Source organism: Carcharhinus amblyrhynchos, chromosome 16 (assembly GCF_965287045.1).
Source record: "Carcharhinus amblyrhynchos chromosome 16, sCarAmb.v2.hapA, whole genome shotgun sequence".
Taxonomy (NCBI): domain Eukaryota; kingdom Metazoa; phylum Chordata; class Chondrichthyes; order Carcharhiniformes; family Carcharhinidae; genus Carcharhinus; species Carcharhinus amblyrhynchos.
The window spans coordinates 26617483-26635036 of NC_137339.1; the positions used below are offsets into that span (position 1 = coordinate 26617483).

At 41.8% G+C, this 17554-nt stretch overlaps 1 protein-coding gene and 1 long non-coding RNA gene across 3 annotated transcripts in view; one reads left to right on the forward strand and one right to left on the reverse strand.

The window, feature by feature from the left end:
* LOC145353912 (uridine-cytidine kinase-like 1) overlaps positions 1–17554 on the reverse strand; it is a 122166-nt gene that overhangs the window by 67958 nt on the left and 36654 nt on the right. For both annotated transcript variants that reach the window (XM_080204892.1, XM_080204893.1), the window contains exon 2: positions 690–883. In XM_080204892.1, the coding sequence (XP_080061018.1) occupies positions 690–883 (194 nt within the window). The remainder of the gene's footprint in view (positions 1–689; positions 884–17554) is intronic.
* Positions 5536–17554, forward strand: part of LOC145353913 (uncharacterized) — a 123700-nt gene continuing 111681 nt past the window's right edge. The window contains exon 1 of the long non-coding RNA XR_013888774.1: positions 5536–5578. This is a non-coding gene — a long non-coding RNA (uncharacterized LOC145353913). The remainder of the gene's footprint in view (positions 5579–17554) is intronic.

The window sequence follows — 17554 nt, forward strand, 5'->3', positions numbered from 1 at the left end:
TGTAACACCCTTCCCCGTGCGCCGAAAGATCTGCAGGTCGAAATTTGGCCTGCTCAGTCGCATGATGACCCACGCAGTGACCTCGGGTAGAAGTCACGCTCAGGTCAATAGACAACTGAAAATGACGATTGCCACTGCTCCACCTATCACTGGTTGAATACCAGAGATGATGCAGTAAGGCCTTTAAGTGGGCATTAATTGCCCACTTAAAAGCCCCAGCTGGCACTAGTGCAGGAAGGTCATTCATGAGCCTTCTCACCCCCCCAACTGAATTGGGGCACACAGGTTGGAAGATGGCGGTGTTCTCTCCCAGAACCCTCTAGTCCAACTGAATGCACCCCCCTCACTCCAACACTAACCCCCACCTTCAAACTCCCCCAGGAAAGGGCATTAAATTCTGCCCAATGTAACTGATGCTTCAAATGACAAATCCAGTTTGCTTTACTAATACTAAATCCTTTCTGTTTTAGTTACACTTACACTTTTTAAATTCAAGTCAAAAAGGAATCAGATGAAACCAGCTGTAAAAAACAATTTCTTCCAATCAAAAGTATAGGGTGAATGACATATTTGCAAAGAGTTTTCAATCAGAAATATTGAAAACCCAATTCTGTAACAGTCACACACAACACATATACACACACAAATGTACAGCACACGCATGTGCAGCACACGCATGTATTCCTTACCAATGACAAATGCTTCTTTGCACTGTGTCCCATGTTCATTGTACCAAGGAGGTCGACCTGCGGTATAAATTGTTCGCTTGCTTGTTCTTAGAAGTGGCGGTTCAGATTTGCACTGGCTCGTGGTTCGTTTTCGTGGTGAGAAAGTATTAGTCACAGGGGGTAATAATCTGTCTAAAGCCTCTTCACTGCTGCCACTGCAAAGAAGAAGAGAGTTGTGTTAGTTGTCCCTGTAGTTAATGTACATGTCTTTTCAGTCAGAAACAACAAAAGGCTGTTGGGCCTTTTGAAGCTCATCCCACAGGTATTCTTATAACTATCATCAGAGCTCAATGTCAAATGGCTTCTGCCATTTAAACATCTCAGGCTGAATTCTCATCACAAAAGGTGGAAAACAGGACCTGGGTTTGTTTTCGAGTCAGGGATCTTTGGGGAAAATCTGGCCTGCTCTGCTGTCAATTTTTATGACACAGTTAAATGGAACTATGGGTTCATTTCGGGAAAACCATTTTAAATACATTTTGCAATGCTTGCCTCAAGGGCTCAGAAACACATGTGAATTGAAATAGGAGTGATAAATCACCCTGAATACCTAAGGCAAAGTACAAAAGACAGACTACCTAATTGTAGAAAGGAGGTGGAGGAAGAAATATGTAAGAAATAAGTGAAATTAATCAAACGACATACAATGATAGTCATTCGTGCTTTTAACTTCTGCCAAATAAACAGGCAAGAGGCTGCAAAATGGGTTGGGGAAATATAGTTCTTACGACGTGTGGGAGATTTATTTCACACCCAATTTGTAATGAACTCAAAATGGAATTTTAAAATCCTCTGTCAACAGGTTTGCAGGCGGGTGGGAGCTGGAGAGGGGCAGGGGGAGGTGTTGGGGGGGTGGTGGCATGGGGTGGGACTGCAAAATCTTGCCAATTTCTTTGCTGACATCTACTTGCCTGCCCCTAATCTGGCAGCAATTTTATGGAGCTGGGTTAAGGCTGGTTAAGGCAGCCCGTCCACCCTTGCCCCAGTTGAAGCCCTCAAGTGGCCAATTGAAGGTCACAAAGGCTTCTTCCCATCCAGCTGCAATTTTAGGCAGGCAGGAGGCCAGGGGTTGGCAGGTGGTGGTGGGGGGAGTGCAGGAGGTTAGCTTGTTTGGGTAGAAAAGGGAGGGGTCGCTCCCCTTTCCTATTAGGGCCTTCACATCTCCTGGGTATTATAGAGTTCGGGGACCAGGCAACCGAATACCCAGTCACCAATGGTCGCGTAATTAAAATTTGGGAAGCACAAAAGGCCAGAATTAGAGAAACACAGAGATCTATGAGGATTGAAAGGCTTGAGATGAAGACAGAGATAAGGAGAGGCAAGGCCCTGGAGAGACCTGAAAACAATCAAGACATTGGCTTTTGGTCAAAAACAATGTAGGTCAGTGAACACAGAGGTAATAGATGAAAGTAAGTCACGAGTAGAAGAGTTTTGAATGGCCCCAAGCTTGTGGGGATTGAATGTAGGAGGCCATCCAGGGGAACTATCACTAATAAATCCAATAAAGAATTCAGGAAAAATTTCTCTACCCAGGACTGCTTAGAATGTGGAACTCATTATCACAAGGTGTTGTTGAAGGGACCAGGATGGATAGATTGAAGGGGAAGCTAGATAAAAACATGAAGGAAAGTAAACGTTAATGAAATCAGATTAACTAAAGTCGAAGGTGAGTCCTGTGGGGATTAAACGTTGGCATGGATCTGCTGGGCTGAATGGCCTATTTCTGTGCTTAAATACTCTGTAATGCTCGGTTATCTGTGTTTGATAAAAGCGCTTTGCAGCAATCAGAACGATTAACGTGGTCGGATCAGGAGGTTAAACAGCATTACAAAATTCACACATAATCTGTGTGAACTGTGTGCCATCTCCAGCTGTGTTTGTCAATAACTTTTCACGTCAAAACTGCAATGTAGATTATCTTGTATGCTGGAAGTGGAAGCACAACAAAATTCAGCTGCTCAGTTTCTCTGGAATGAATTTTCCAATACATTCAGAGGAAGACGAACTTGCATTTGGGTGTCTTGAGTGTTAAGCAGCAGTGAATCTTACACCTTTGATCAGATATTTACAAAGATAATTTACGTCCATGTACTCAGACAGGATTACAATGAGTGACGAGGGGTAAACGAATCCTCACGACCACTGGGAGAAAGCAGAAGACTGAAAATCTGGCGCATGGATTTCAGGCCATTAAAATTATTGGTGAGATTAATGTGTCAGAACCTCATTATACATTATTGCTCCATGTTCAAGGAGTTCCATTTTACTAACCTGTGAAAGAATAAAGCATGTGATGTTTCAATGGAATATCAGGCTGTGTTTCCCATTCTCCACTTCCAGCATACAAGATATTCTTACACTGCAGTTTTGACTTGAAAAATCACTGACAAACACAGCTGTAGAATGCACACAGTTCACACAGATTGTGTGTGAATTTTGTAATGCTGTTTAAGCTCCTGATCCTGGGGGGTCGAGAACAGGACGCCAAACTGATCCCGTCAATTTTCTTCCAGGTGAGCTCAGTTAGAATTATCATTAAGGTTTAAAACTCATATTTCACAATATCATGATTGTTTTTATTACAGCTGATAAATTCAGCGCATCAGATTTCAGCATAAAAACCAACTCCTTGCAAGAAAATCATTAACCCTGATGAATGTCCTACGGTGTATCTTGTACTATTGATCTTTCAGTAAAATATTTGTTCATTCTCCAACTAATGTCTGCTGAATTCTCTCGATTCTGCTCTCCTACATTATTAAAGCAAAAGACTTAAAATTTGCTGCAGATCTTGTCCTTTAAGTTAATTAGCCACTTATATATTAAAAAATTAGAATTTTAAGTGTAAACAGAGAATGTTGGAAAAACTCAGCAGGTTTGGCAGCGTCTGTGAAGAGAGAAACAGAGTTCGTAGGGTGGGATTTTATGACCTCACTCATTCCAAAACCATAAAATCCCGCTCGAGGTCAATGGACCTTTCCATTGTCCGCCCCTCGCCCCCTTCAATTCCCATGGTGGGTGGGGCAGTAGTTTCAAGTGAAATCTGATTTCACCAAAGCTTTGGTAGAATTTTAGGACTTAAAAACAATGACTTTCTGTGAGAAAAAAAATGCTATAATAAACACAATCATTAAACCAGAAACTGAGGAAATCTTAACATAGACAAATTGCATTAGTCAGTTTGCATATGTGCAACAAGGTTACCCTAAGGTCATCACCTAAACTTCTATTTATTTTGAAGGTTGAACTTATTTTCTGACATTATATTTGAACAAACAGGCTTTGCTCAGTGGTAATTTAACATTGGCTGTGAACAGATATATTGAATCCTGTGTTTTTTTTAAATTAGTGTCACAAGTAGGCTTACATTAACACTGCATTACAGTTTACATTTTACATTACATTTTACATTACTGTGAAAATCTCCTAATCGCCACACTCCAGTGCCTGTTCGGGTACACTGAGGGAGAATTTAGCATGGCAAATGCAACTAACCAGTATGTCTTTCGGACTGTGGGAGGAAACCGGAGCACCCGGAGGAAACTCACCCAGACACAGGGAGAATGTGCAAACTCCACAGACAGTCACTCAATGTTGGAATTGAACCAGGGTCCCTGGCGCTGTGAGACAGCAGCACTAACCACTGTGCCATTGTGCTGCCTGTGTTACATCAATCCATTCATTCCAAAATTAACAGTAACACATGTATTTTCATATTCAGCTTAAGCGAATAAACTGTGAACCATGATTCTAATGGCTCTGCCTCCAACTCCCCAATTTGCTATCAAAGCATCTGATAAAAAGCATCAGTGTATTTTATTGGCAATGTAAGATTAAAAGTAGCTTTATACTTTGAACAGTTAAATAATTATCTTTAAAGTAAATGTGTATTGTACTAATCAAACATCCAAAATGTTACAAAGGCGCAACAGCTCTGTTGACTAGGGCCCAGGTTGCTGATACAAAGTTTATTTCCGGGCCAGATGCAAAACTGAAATCCATGTTCCCATAAAATTTCATATATCCACATTATTGATACCAGCAGATCATGATGTTCTAATTTAGGATTTATCTACCAGGAAGCCTTAGGCATTAGAAAGAACCTTTCCAGACTGCCAAACATAGAAACTCAAAGTGGACAAACCAGCAAATAAGGAATAGCATCAAACTGTTTTAACTGCAGGAGCTAGACTGCCAGGATTATAGTTGCATGTTGTCAATGCACTTTAATTTGAATGCCCCTACATTGGAAACAATAAAAATGGAAACCAGATGATGTTGAGAGACAATCTATCTTTCTACAGCCCATCTTTTTACGACCTGTCATAGATTTGCTAGAACTAACAAAGGGAATGATAGGCTGTAATCTACCTAGCAATAAGGGAGAATCTGTCTGAAGCTCACATTCAAAGGGGCTGATCAGATGTGTCCTTTTCCCAGTAACGAGATTAGCAGACATCTAGATAAGATCAGATGTAAATGGCCCTATCACCAGGAAGCAGTTTACCAAAATGTCTAAGAGATCAAGAGAGACATACAGATGTTAATTTTTGAGAGTCATGAATGCAGAAAAAACAGATGAACCAATCAACAATACACAGAATAAAAGAGAGCCAAGTGATAATTGTCATCTCCTACAGAAGCAGCCTGGCCAGTTTAACATCACTGGAAGGTCAGCAGTTTAAACATTTCACAGGAAGGCCAGAGGAGCCTTTAACAGCAAGCCAGGTAGTAGCAAAGGTTGTCTTTCAAATCTTACAGCCAAGTTAATGCAGAAACCTTTGTAAAGGCTGTTTATCTATCTTCACTGAACCAGACAAAGACACTTCTCAGACTGGATCATCCTCCTGGTATTGTCTAGTAACTATAAGCTTGGTTTAACTTATAAATTTGTTTAAGATGGATGTTGTTTGCAGAACTGGGAAGTCTTACTGAATTCAGGTAACAGTTTAGAAAAAAAGGGGTAATTTCTAGACAAAACTGTATATATACAATATATATACACACTCCAGTGTTTATGTGTCTTAAAGAATTATAGTCCTGTACATGTGTATTTGTCTTTTATTTAATAAATAGCCGTTAGTAATTGGTGTATACAGTTGGGCTACTTATTCTCATGCGTGGTTTCACGTGACTTCTCACACCATTTCAAAAACAATAATGAACAACACCATGAACTAATGTCTCACACTGAGACACCCTCACAGTTAATATCAGTGTGGTTTGTGTCACAACCATATGTAGATAGATAGACAGATTGGAGAGATAGGGATTCTTTTCCATGGAGAAGGTTGAGAGGAAATTTGATCGGTGTGTACAAGTTCATGAGGGGTCCAGACAGAGTAAATAGGGGAAACCTGTCCCTATTCATGAAAAGATTGAATACAAGAAGGCACAGGTTGAATGTAGTTGGCAAAAGTAGCAATTGAGAAATGAGGAGAAACTTTTTTACACAGAAAGCAATTGGTGTGGTGGGGACAGGTTCAATTGAGATATGTAAAGAGAATCAGATTATTATCTGAATGTGCAGGGCTCAGGGACAGGGCCAAGGAGTGGCACTTGGTAAATTGCCCTTTGGAGGAGCAATTTAATTTTTAAGAATCAGGAATGTAGAAGAAACAGATGAGCCAATAAACAGTATGCAGAATAAAAGAGAGCCAATGTATAATTGTCAACTCTTACAGAAGCAGCCTGGCCAGTTTAACATCACTGGAAGGTCAGCAGTTTAAACATCTCACAGGAAGGCCAGAGTAACCTTTAACAGCAAGCCAGCTAGATAGGGCCATTTACATCTGATCTTGTCCAGATGTCTGCTAATCTCGTTACTGGGAAAATTGCTTTTGGAGAGCCGGCACAGACACAATGGGCTGAAAGGCTTCCTTCTGTGTTGTGACCATCCTGTGATACTGAAAGCTGACTAAGAGAACAGTATTTTCATACAGGGACAGAAATGACCCTGAAAATTGGTTTAATAAACTGTACGTTACTGGTGAAAAAATACTTGGGATTGTCAATTGATTATCACAAGTGTAGCTGTTCTCCCTGGGCACTTAATATCAGTGCTTCTTTCCTTCCAACAGAGTTTAATACTTACAGTAGAGTCATGCACCAAAACATGAAGATATGTTAATAGCAGTTATACTTCCTTTAGTGTGCAAGAGATGATTCCTCTCTTTGTTTGGCTTAATGTTTCCCAGATATGTCCAAGTTAGCAGCGACATCAACTAGGGGCTGGATTTTCATGTGGGATACAGGAATCAGGAGATGGGACGAAAGCTTCTGTCCTGATCCCATTTCTGCCTCAATGTTCAGTATCTTTTTGGGTTCAAGCATTAAGTGACCTGAAGAGGGATCAAAGGCGGTAAGCCCACGATGGGAATGGAATCAGGCTGAGTCCAGAATAGCCAAGTTAAAAGACTCATGTCTGTTCCAAAAGAAAACCTTTGGCCTTTGTGCACTTGAGGCAATTAGTGGCTCACCTAAACACAGTTGAACCTTCCGATCACTTCAACCGTCACCTCACCCGCATTCCACCTCACACCCATTCACCTCCTTCATCCTCATGTTGCTCCTTCAGTATCCACTTTATGAACAGAAATCACAAGTCCTACTGTATCAGTTGGACGCTGTTCTGTAGCCCCATGTAATGAACAGACTCTTCAGGCCAATTGTGTGAACAATGGGCTGGATTTTAGATGCCCCGCCAACCCTTTTTTTGGTGGGAGAGGGGGGTAAAATAGGATGAGAGCCAACCTCACCACCTTCCCACCCAGGGCTCAAATCCTTAAAATGTCTGCCCTGATAACACGTTGCTTACACCATAACACTTGTGCATCGGGGAGGAGACTGTTAAGATAGCACACTCCCCCTTTTTTCTCTATGCACCCACTTGAAAAAACACACAGCCGCACCACCAATATGCTCGCCACCCCCACATCCCTCTCTAAACATACCCACCCAAAACCTCAGACTTATCTGGTCCCTGGGTCCTTGGGCCTTCTTCTCGGACCTGCCCAATCCCAGCACCACTCACTAATTTTCATCGGCCTGATTAATGTGCTTCTTGTATTGCAGGCAATTTTAATATAGTCACTAACAAATTGGAAATTAAATGTAAAAATTAACACAGCAAGAATAGAACCACAAATACATTAACTTTGCACTAAAAATACACTGGAGGAAATTACACCTCATTTGGTGTTCATGGTCTTTTATATATTGCAAGCAGCTGATAAGTGCTGTGGCTTCCAGAGCAGGTCAGAGACAGGGAATTCTGCAGAGGATAACGCAACTCCTGACTCCCTAAAGCTTGTCCATCAGTGACAAAGACACAAGTCAGGAATCTGACGGAATACTCTCTACTTGTCTGGATGAGTGCAGCTCCATTAACACTCAAGAAACTCAACACCATCCAGGTCAAAGCAGCCTATCCATCACCTTAAACAATCAGTCCCTCCACCACTGACAGACAGTGACAGTAGCGTGTACTGTATACAAGGTGTACTACAACAATTGACCAAGGCTCTTCTGACAGCACCTTCCAAACCCACAATCTCTACCACCTTGAAGAACAAAAGCAACAGCTGCATGGAAACATTATCACCTGCGAGTTCCCCTTCACGCCACACACCATTCTTGACATATCACATTTCCTTGCTGTTGCAGGGTCAAAATTCTGAAACTCACTCTCTGTGTGTGCACCTACAAGATGTGGACTGCAGCAGTTCAAGAAGGTGGCTCACCATCATTTTCTCAAGGGCAATTAAGGATGGGCAATAAAAGCTGGCCTAGCCAGCAATGCCATGTCCCATGAACAAATATAAAAAATTAAAAAGAAAAATTTGCTTTTGTACATTAAAACACCTTATTTAGCTTTATTTGAAGAGATTTCTTATCATGTTGTTTAGATTATCACCACCCACACTATCCTTCCTCTGGTAACAAATTGTAGGTACACATATATATAACTTAAATGCATTTCTTCTTTGTTGTAACACCACATCAATTAATACTGAGTATGCTATGCTCTAGATTAATGTCTGATGCAACTTTACACTGTTGGCAACAAGATAAAAAACATGTTTTTGGATGCATTTAAAATCTCAGACTTGTGGCAATGAAGAGGACACAAAGAACACGGTGGAATTATTGTCACTCAGGGTTTGGTCTACTGGTCACATGTGGGCGATGTTTGCTGATAATTGCACAGATCAAACAGCATTGCAAAGTACCTGACGTAGTTTATAGCCAAGGCTGTCCCAAAAGATGGAATAGTTTTCAGAAAAGCAAATGAAAAGTAGATTCTTTGAAATTATTCTTGGCAAAGTTTAAATGTTGCCTTGCATCTTAATAGGTGGGAAACTGACAGTCAGTATACCGGAAATGCAATTTGCCTGTGAGCCTTGCTTGCAGAATCTCCTTCAGTTTTGGCCCCTGTTTGATTCCTAGTCGCTGTGTGACTTAAATTCCTGTGCAACTGACAGCAACTTTTGGAGTCAGCACATGTGCAGTTAAACATGGGAGTGCAAACATTTCTGTAAGTGATTTTATATTTCTCCAAAAGGATGCGCTGTTGAGATCCTCACCAGCTGCAATCAATTACAAATCACTCAACTGATGAGACTGTGCCATCGGTCTCACTGTATAAACCCTTTAAAAAGTTACATATTCTTGAATGCATTTTAACTGCATTTTTAAGGGTATCATAGATTCATAGAATCCCGATAGTGCATTGCGGCTGCAGCGGCTCTGACAGAGTATTTTACCCAGGCCCTGCCCCCACCCTACCTCAGTAACTCCACACAGTTACCATGGCCAATCCACCTAATCTGCACAGTATGGGAAGAAACCAGAGCACCCGGAGGAAACCCATGCTGATATGGGGAGAATGTGTAAACTCCACACAAACAGTCACCCAAGGCCAGAATTGAACCCAGGTCCCTGGTGCTGTGATGATTACTGATGATAAAAAAAGATAATTTTTAAAATATATATTTAAAGCTTTTTAACTTTTAAAATTATATGTCAGTTTCTACCTTAACCCCATGTTCATTTCTGAATTATTTATTTCATTCTCCATCAAATTTAATTAAGAGTAAAGTATAATCATAGCATTGTATTTCTTGGCTTGCTGTCTGTGAGAATACATCAATGTTACTGACTGCTTCCCTGCTTGATGTCATCACTATTGTTGCCTGGAGTGTCCCTTGACTTGGTGCTAAATTCAAACCAACATCAGAAAAGGGGAAATCCGTGCCATAGAGAACACAAGATGTCTGTGGCCATCTTTTTTCGAGGTCAGCACTGAGCCTTTTTGATTTGTCACGCTGACCACAATACTTTGACCTATATCTTTGCATTCTTCACTAGCACCTCAGCAGGTAAAACTAAATTCCAAAAATTCCTGTGCTGTTGGCGCAGATTGCAAATGAATTATTGACAGGTATATAATTGCAGCTCAGTATAAATGTATGCTAATCGGGCAGACTATGAGTTCACCAGTCAAATGATTCAGAGTAAATTGCCACATTGTGCAATTTATATAGTACAACTGAAACATGATAAATGTCTTGTTAAGGTTATTTTATCCAGCATGAGCAGTATATAATGTAAAGTAATAGCTGGTGGGATGATTGAAAACAACAACACAAGTTTATTGATAAGCTGTTGACTCTACAGAGATTTAGGATTATTGATAAGCTGTTGACTCTACAGAGATTTAGGATTATTGATAAGCTGTTGACTCTGCAGGGGCTTGATGGAGACGAGGCAAAAGCCTCCCAAGCAGCTGATAGTGTAACAAACTATACATGTGACTCGACTCTTAAAGTGACAGTGCAACAACAGCTCCAAATATATAATAGTAGCCGCTTCCTTGGCATTTATTATTTTACACAATGAAACAGCCTCAGAAAATGCCACTAGTTACTGATGACCAATATAGTAAAACCCCTCCACTTGTTGGGGATCAATATAGGTCACAAAGAAGATGGTGTAGGATAGAACACAAGTGGCAGAGTTTTGGGTGAGCAGATTATTATGGAGGGTGAAGATTGAGGAAGGGGGGTCAGCCAAGAGAGCATTGAAATAGTCAAAGTCTGAAGACAACAGAGCCAACGAGACATACGGAAACATACAGGCTGACAGGCAGGCGAGGTTACGGTGATGGGGAAAATGTGGGGATTGGCAGCTCAATAGGATGACAAGGTGGCAAAGACTAGTTCAAGGTAAGATAGTGGTTGGGAGGGGGATGGCTGAAGACAAATGTCTTCTATAGTCCTAATGTTTTAACTGGAGGAAAGGGAAGCTTACTGAAGATTGTGTATCACTGAGGGAAATTTAGTGGAGGGAAATAGATGCAGTAATAAAAGAAGAAACTGAATTGCAGCAGCTACTCTTATGTAACACCAGCTCATACTCCAGCTTGCTCACATTTCAGAAAGGAATTATCGGGACACCCTGTATTATAAAAGGAATATAATTTCCACCATTTCACCACAGTCCAGATGGTGTCCACCTCTCATGCAAAACAAGGTGTTGTTTTACTGTCCTGTACATTGCCCCCTCGCCGCCACTGACTCAAGAACATGCAGAAACTCACCAAAAACTCAGCTACTGTGCTGTAATAGTATCATAATACTCATCATGCTTGGGATGGCTTGCTCTCTTATTAGAATCAAGTTACACTGACCACAGGCTGATAATCTCCCCCTCTGCCCCCTCCCCCACCTATCCCTTCACGAGGAATACATTTAACTAGAGGTTGTAAGATTCAATGAACACGGCGTGGTGGAACTGTGGTTTGCACTGCTGCCTCTCAGTGTCAGGGACCTTGGTTCAATTCATGGCTTGGGTCACTGGGGAGTCCGTACATTCTCCCTGTGTCTGCAGGAGTTTCCTCTGGGTGCTCTGGTTTCCTCCCATAGTACAAAACAGTTGCTGGTTAGGTGCATCGGTCATGCTAAATTCTCTCTTGGTGTACCCGAACAGGCGCCAGAGTGTGGTGACTAGAGGATTTTCACAGTAACTTCATTGTACTGTTAAGCTTACTTATTAGTGTCAGAGGTAAGCTTACATTAACACTGCAATGTTAATGAAAATCCCCTAGTTGCCACACTCTGGCATCTGTTCAGGTACACTGAGGTCGAATTTAGCATGGCTTTTGGACCGAGAGAGGAAACTGAAGCACCCGGAGGAAACCCACACAGACATGGGGAGAACCTGCAGACTCCACACAGACAGTGACCCAAGCTGGGAATCGAACCTGGGTCCCTGGCGCTGTGGGGCAGCAGTGCTAACGGCTGTGACACCGTGCTGCCCTGTTAGGGTAAACCTACTTGTGACATGAATTAATAAACTTTAAACGAAGATCCCTATAGAAGTCCACAAATCAAAACATTCATCGATATATAACTTCATTTATCATTTTCAAACTGAAATAATAAGCCTACAACAAAAACATTTAACAACTTAAGAGGGCACCCTAAAAATACATCAAAATACACCAAATAAATGAAAACAAAGAAACTTACCTGCCATCTGACCTTAGAGACCAGCATCCAGATATCCTGGCACCAGAATAAACTGGGAGAGAACTCATTCTAATTGCAATGGGGCTGTTTGCACTTTCCAGGCTGCACACTGAATTCTAGGCTTTTATTTCATTGTTTATGGTCCAGCAGTAAGGGTGGCTTTTCTGTGGACTTCCTCATAAATATCTGGTGAGTCAGGGAAATGAAAATGAAACTCAAAATGAAACTAACTCCCTGGTTTCCTTTCCTGATCAGAAAGGAGTGAAAAGCAATGGCTCTCGGTCGGACTGCAGTCAAAACACATAAGAGGATAATGTATCCCAGAGATTAAGTTCATTACCTGATATTAATAGCAGTCTCTTCGTATAAGACCCTTGACACTCTGCCCATTTTGATGTACGCGGTCATCTGCATATGACATTTGGCTGCAATGGGTCATTTAAGGAAGGTATGGACCAGGGCAGTACCAAAGTAAATGATCTGAAGTCATAATTTAACAGCCAAATTTTTTAAAAAACCACTGTTTAATGTACAATTCACTACCTAGTTGTAGGCTTTCATTGTGGCCTCTCAACTAAAACCACTTCGCATTTCCTGGAGTGTGCTTCATGGTATTATGTCAGGCAATTCCTTTTGGAGCCCCTAGAATGCGTAACTAAAATTATAAAGCCACGCACCACACTGTACCACAACACGTAATCCACCCTCTAGCACAACATATAATCATTCACCCGAAATCCAGCTCAGTGAATTCAAATCTAAGGAGCACGCTGCTCGGAAGACTTTATTTTTTATTTAAGTGACAACAGGGATAAATGCACGACAACTGTCATGCTGCAATATAATGCACACCATGGAAGTGAAATTGTTCCAATTTCCGTATTCAGCTGTCTCTAAATAGTTGCAATGTTCGTAAGTAGCTTCAACATTCACAACATCCCATGATGTGACGTCATCTTTGGTTCAGTAGTAGCTGTGGTGGGAAAGAGATTGACACACAAATATGTAAGCAAATTGCTGGGAGGCATTGAAAGGACAGCAATAAGAGAGGGTTTCAACTGCCCGAATGTTTGCCTGGGATAAAATTAGGCTGAACATTACAGAAGGCACAACATTCTTAAAATGCATCCAGCAGAATTTCTTTTACCAGTACATAGTAAAACCAATGAGAAAGAAGGTTGTTCTGGATTCACTTTTAAGGAATGAAGTTTTGCATGTGGCAGGTGTATCAATGGGAGGGTATTTTGGTGGTTCAATTAGACTGTGGCATGGTGGCACAGTGATGCCATCATAGTGACACAGTGGTTAGCACTATTGCCTCATAGCATCAAGGATCCAGGTCAGATTCCAGCCTTGGATTACTGAATGTATGGAGTTTGCACGTTCTCCCCATGTCTGTGTGGATTTCCTCCGGGTCCTCTGTTTTCCTCTCACAGTCCAAAAATATGCAGGTTAGGTGGATTGGCCATGGTAAATTGCCCCATAGTATCCTAAAATGTCTAGGTTAGATGGACTAGCAGGATAAATGCATGGGGTTACAGGGATAAGCCAGGGAGCTGGCCTGGGTAAGATGTTCTGTTAGAGAGTTGGTGCGGACTCGATGGGCTCCTTCTGCACCGTAGGGATTCTATGATTCCAGATTCTATGATTTAACGTATTTGTGCAAAAGGACACAGATAGATCACAAGAAAGAGGCTAAAATTGAGTACACCTAACTTTATTAAGCCGAGGCACGATTTGGCAAAAAGAGACACAGAAGACAGCTACTTGAAGATAAATCAATGTCAAAGCAGTGGGAGATATTCAAGGAGTAGATAAAGAGAGTTCAGAACAAAGGCATTCACGAAAGTAAAAAAATGGGATTTCCAAACCAAGATACACCCACCCACTGGATAGCAAAGGGTTATACAAGAGTGAAATGAAGCAAAAATACAATGAAAAGCTTATGATGGAGGCTGAGAGCTAACAATACTGCAGAAAACCAAGAGGAGTACGGAAGGTGCAGGGTGAAAAGACACAAAGACAGAGCATGAAAAAAAATACTGGCAAATAAAGTCAAGTAAAACCCAAAAATGTTTTACTAATTGCATAAAGAGCAAGAGAACAAGGAGAAAATAGGCCTAAATAGAGGACAAAAAAAATCAGTTATTATGAAGACGCAAGTTATGGTCATCGTTAATAATAAATACTTAAATGATGCGGCCTAACCCTTGGTCCTGGGGGTCCCTTTGACAATACCCATGAAATGGCCTCTAAAGTGTCTTAATTGGCTACCCACCACTTCTTGGTTGATAGCCCTGCGATCGCCTTCCCTCTCAAATTCCCTCTGGGAAAATGACCCGGGGGGGGGTTGGGGGTGTGGGATGGAACTGGCAAACTGACATGGAGGCAGGCACTCATGTCTGTACCCATTCTCCTCCATGCTGTTCCCAGTCAGAGCTTTAATAGTCCAGCACAAGAGAAGTGATTTAATGGAGTAATCACTCAAGGTATACTAGTGGAATTAAGCAAACTTTCATAACGTGTAACTTCAACTTCAATCGATTTCATCAAATTGTTTCTTTTACTTAACGTGCCAACCTCTCCTGGGGTACAAAATCAATGGATGCTGGCTGATCTGACTTGTAGAAATATTTCACTCTTTTTAACTATTCAGATCAGATATATATATATATATATATCTGATCTGAATAGTTAAAAAGAGTGAAATATTTCTACAAGCTCTTTCTTCTTTTATGGGATGTGGACATCACAGGCTAGGCCAGCACTTATTGCCCAGCTCTATGTATAAGGAAAAATCAGAATGTTTGCTTCTGAGCTTCTGTTCTCCTTTCTTTCTGCAATTGGAGATTAGAAGGATGAGGGGGGATCTTATAGAGACATAAAAGATAATGAAAGGGATGGATAGGGTAGAGGTAGACAGATTCTTCCCGCTCAGAAAGGACAGCAGGACTAGAGGGCACAGCCTCAAATTAGGGGGGGGGGGGCAGTTTAGAACGGAGTTGAGGAGGAACTTCTTCACTCAAAGGGTGGTGAATCTCTGGAATTCTCTGCCCGTTGAAGTGGTGGAGGCTACCTCGCTAAATATATTTAAGACGCGGGTAGATAGGTTTTTGGTAGACAAGGGAATTAAGGGTTATGGGGAGAAAGCGGGAAAGTGGAACTGAGCCACTTCAGATCAGCCATGATCTTATTGAATGGCGGGGCAGGCTCGAAGGGCTAGATGGCCTACTCCTGCTCCTATTTCTTATGTTCTTATGTTCTTATGATCTCAAATACCTTGCCACAAATGGCCTTAGACAATGAGCATTTGTACACAATAAGTCCTGGATTCCAAGATAAGGCCCAATGACGTTTAAAATATAGCATCACAACTCAGGGAAGCGATGGCCTACTGATATTATCACAAGACTATTAATCCAGAAAGTCAGCTAATGTTCTGGGGACCCAGATTTGAATTCCACCACAGCCGATGGAATTTGAATTCAATAAAAAAAATTGGAATAAAGAATCCACTAATGACCATGAAACTATTATCAATTTCGGAAAGACCCATCTGGTTCACTAATGTCCTTTAGGGACGTAAATCTGCCATCCTTACCCGGTCTGGCCTACATGTGACTCCAGAGCCACAGCAATGTGATTGAATCTCAGCTCCCCTCTGAACAAGGGCAACTAGGGATGGGCAATAAATGCTGGCCAGCCAGTGACGCTCATGTCCCAATAATGAATAAAAAAAACATCAATATGCTTTGGCATTATACTTGAAATATAGCTCTTATCCATCTCATGTCTGTTTAACACTTGTTAAAATACAGTCAACCTCTCTTGCTGGCTAGTTGCAAGTTCCATTGTAACCTGAAATTATTCAAAGCACAAAGAAATTGCTCCCACGTCAATACAATGAGTGAGATTTTCTCTGATATTGGCAAAGGCCAAATTTGAGCAGGAAAAGTGGCACTGAGGTCACCAATGGCAATGACAGCTTTTTCTGCATTTAGTTTAGGACTTTGAGAAAAAAAGTTGCAATCATGGATTTTGAGACATATCACTGATGGGCAGCCTCTGATTCGCCCGTCCCACCATCAGATCAGTGACTCAGTGATATGGGTGCCACATTTAAAGGCTACCCCAACGCACAACTAACAAGCCAGGAAACAATCGTCACCCAGATAAGGCACTACCCTCTCATGTCTGAGCGCTGCCCTCCCTTCCAAGCTCCCTAAGAGCACTGCTCACCAGGTACATACCTTCTCAGACCAATCATGCTGCCCGCCATTCCGACAGCACACTGCCCTGTTTGGAGTTCTTGACATGGGGGAATGATGCCAGCATATAAATTAAAGTTAGTCGCAAGTAGGGTTACATTCACACTGCAATGAAATTACTGTGAAAACCTCCAAGTCGCCACACTCCAGCGCCTGTTTGTGTACACTGGGGGAGAATCTAACTTGGCCAATGCACCTAACCAGTACTTCTTTCAGACTGTGTGAGGAAACTGGAGTACCCAGAGGAAACCCATGCAGACAGTGACCTAAGCAGGAATTGAACCCAAGTCCCTGGCACTGTGAGGCAGCATTGCTAACCATTGTGCCACCGTGTTGCCCCATATCGGCCCCATAATTATATGATCATTTATTACAATGGGGTTCCTCATGCCACTCATTGGGAATGAGGCCTGCCACTGACAGGTGAGGGGTTGCAATCGATTTCTGATTTAACACTATTGTGAAAGGCGACTTTGGCCTTTTTGCAATGTTTTTCTCTCCAGTCGGTGGATGGGAGTAGAAAGTCCCGGCCAACATGGTACGATATTGCATTTTACTGTCTTTAGGATTGTGTTTTTTTTAATGACCATTACAAAATGAAATGGCTTTATTTTGATGACAATAATTTATTTTATTACTGCACAGCGGTTCAGGGTTTGACCTTCAACATTGTAGAGGTCAACTTAAAAGCAAGTACCAATTTACAGTACGCGGATTCTGCTCGCCATTGGTACAGGATAACAGATCCTGCTCACCTATCCTTTACTCAAATCTCCTGCACTGTTCTGGGGGAGGGGAGGGGGAGGTGTTTGTGGGGGTAGGTGGGCAGCATGGTGGCATGGTTATCACTGCTACCTCACAGTGCCACAGACCCAGGCTCAATTCCCGACTTGAATCACTGTCTGTGTAAAGTTTGCATGTTGTCCCTGTGTCTGTGTGGGTTTCCTCCGGGTACTCTGGTTTCCTCCCACAGTCTAAAAAACGTACTGGTTACGTGCATTGGCCATACTAAATTCTCCCTCAGTGT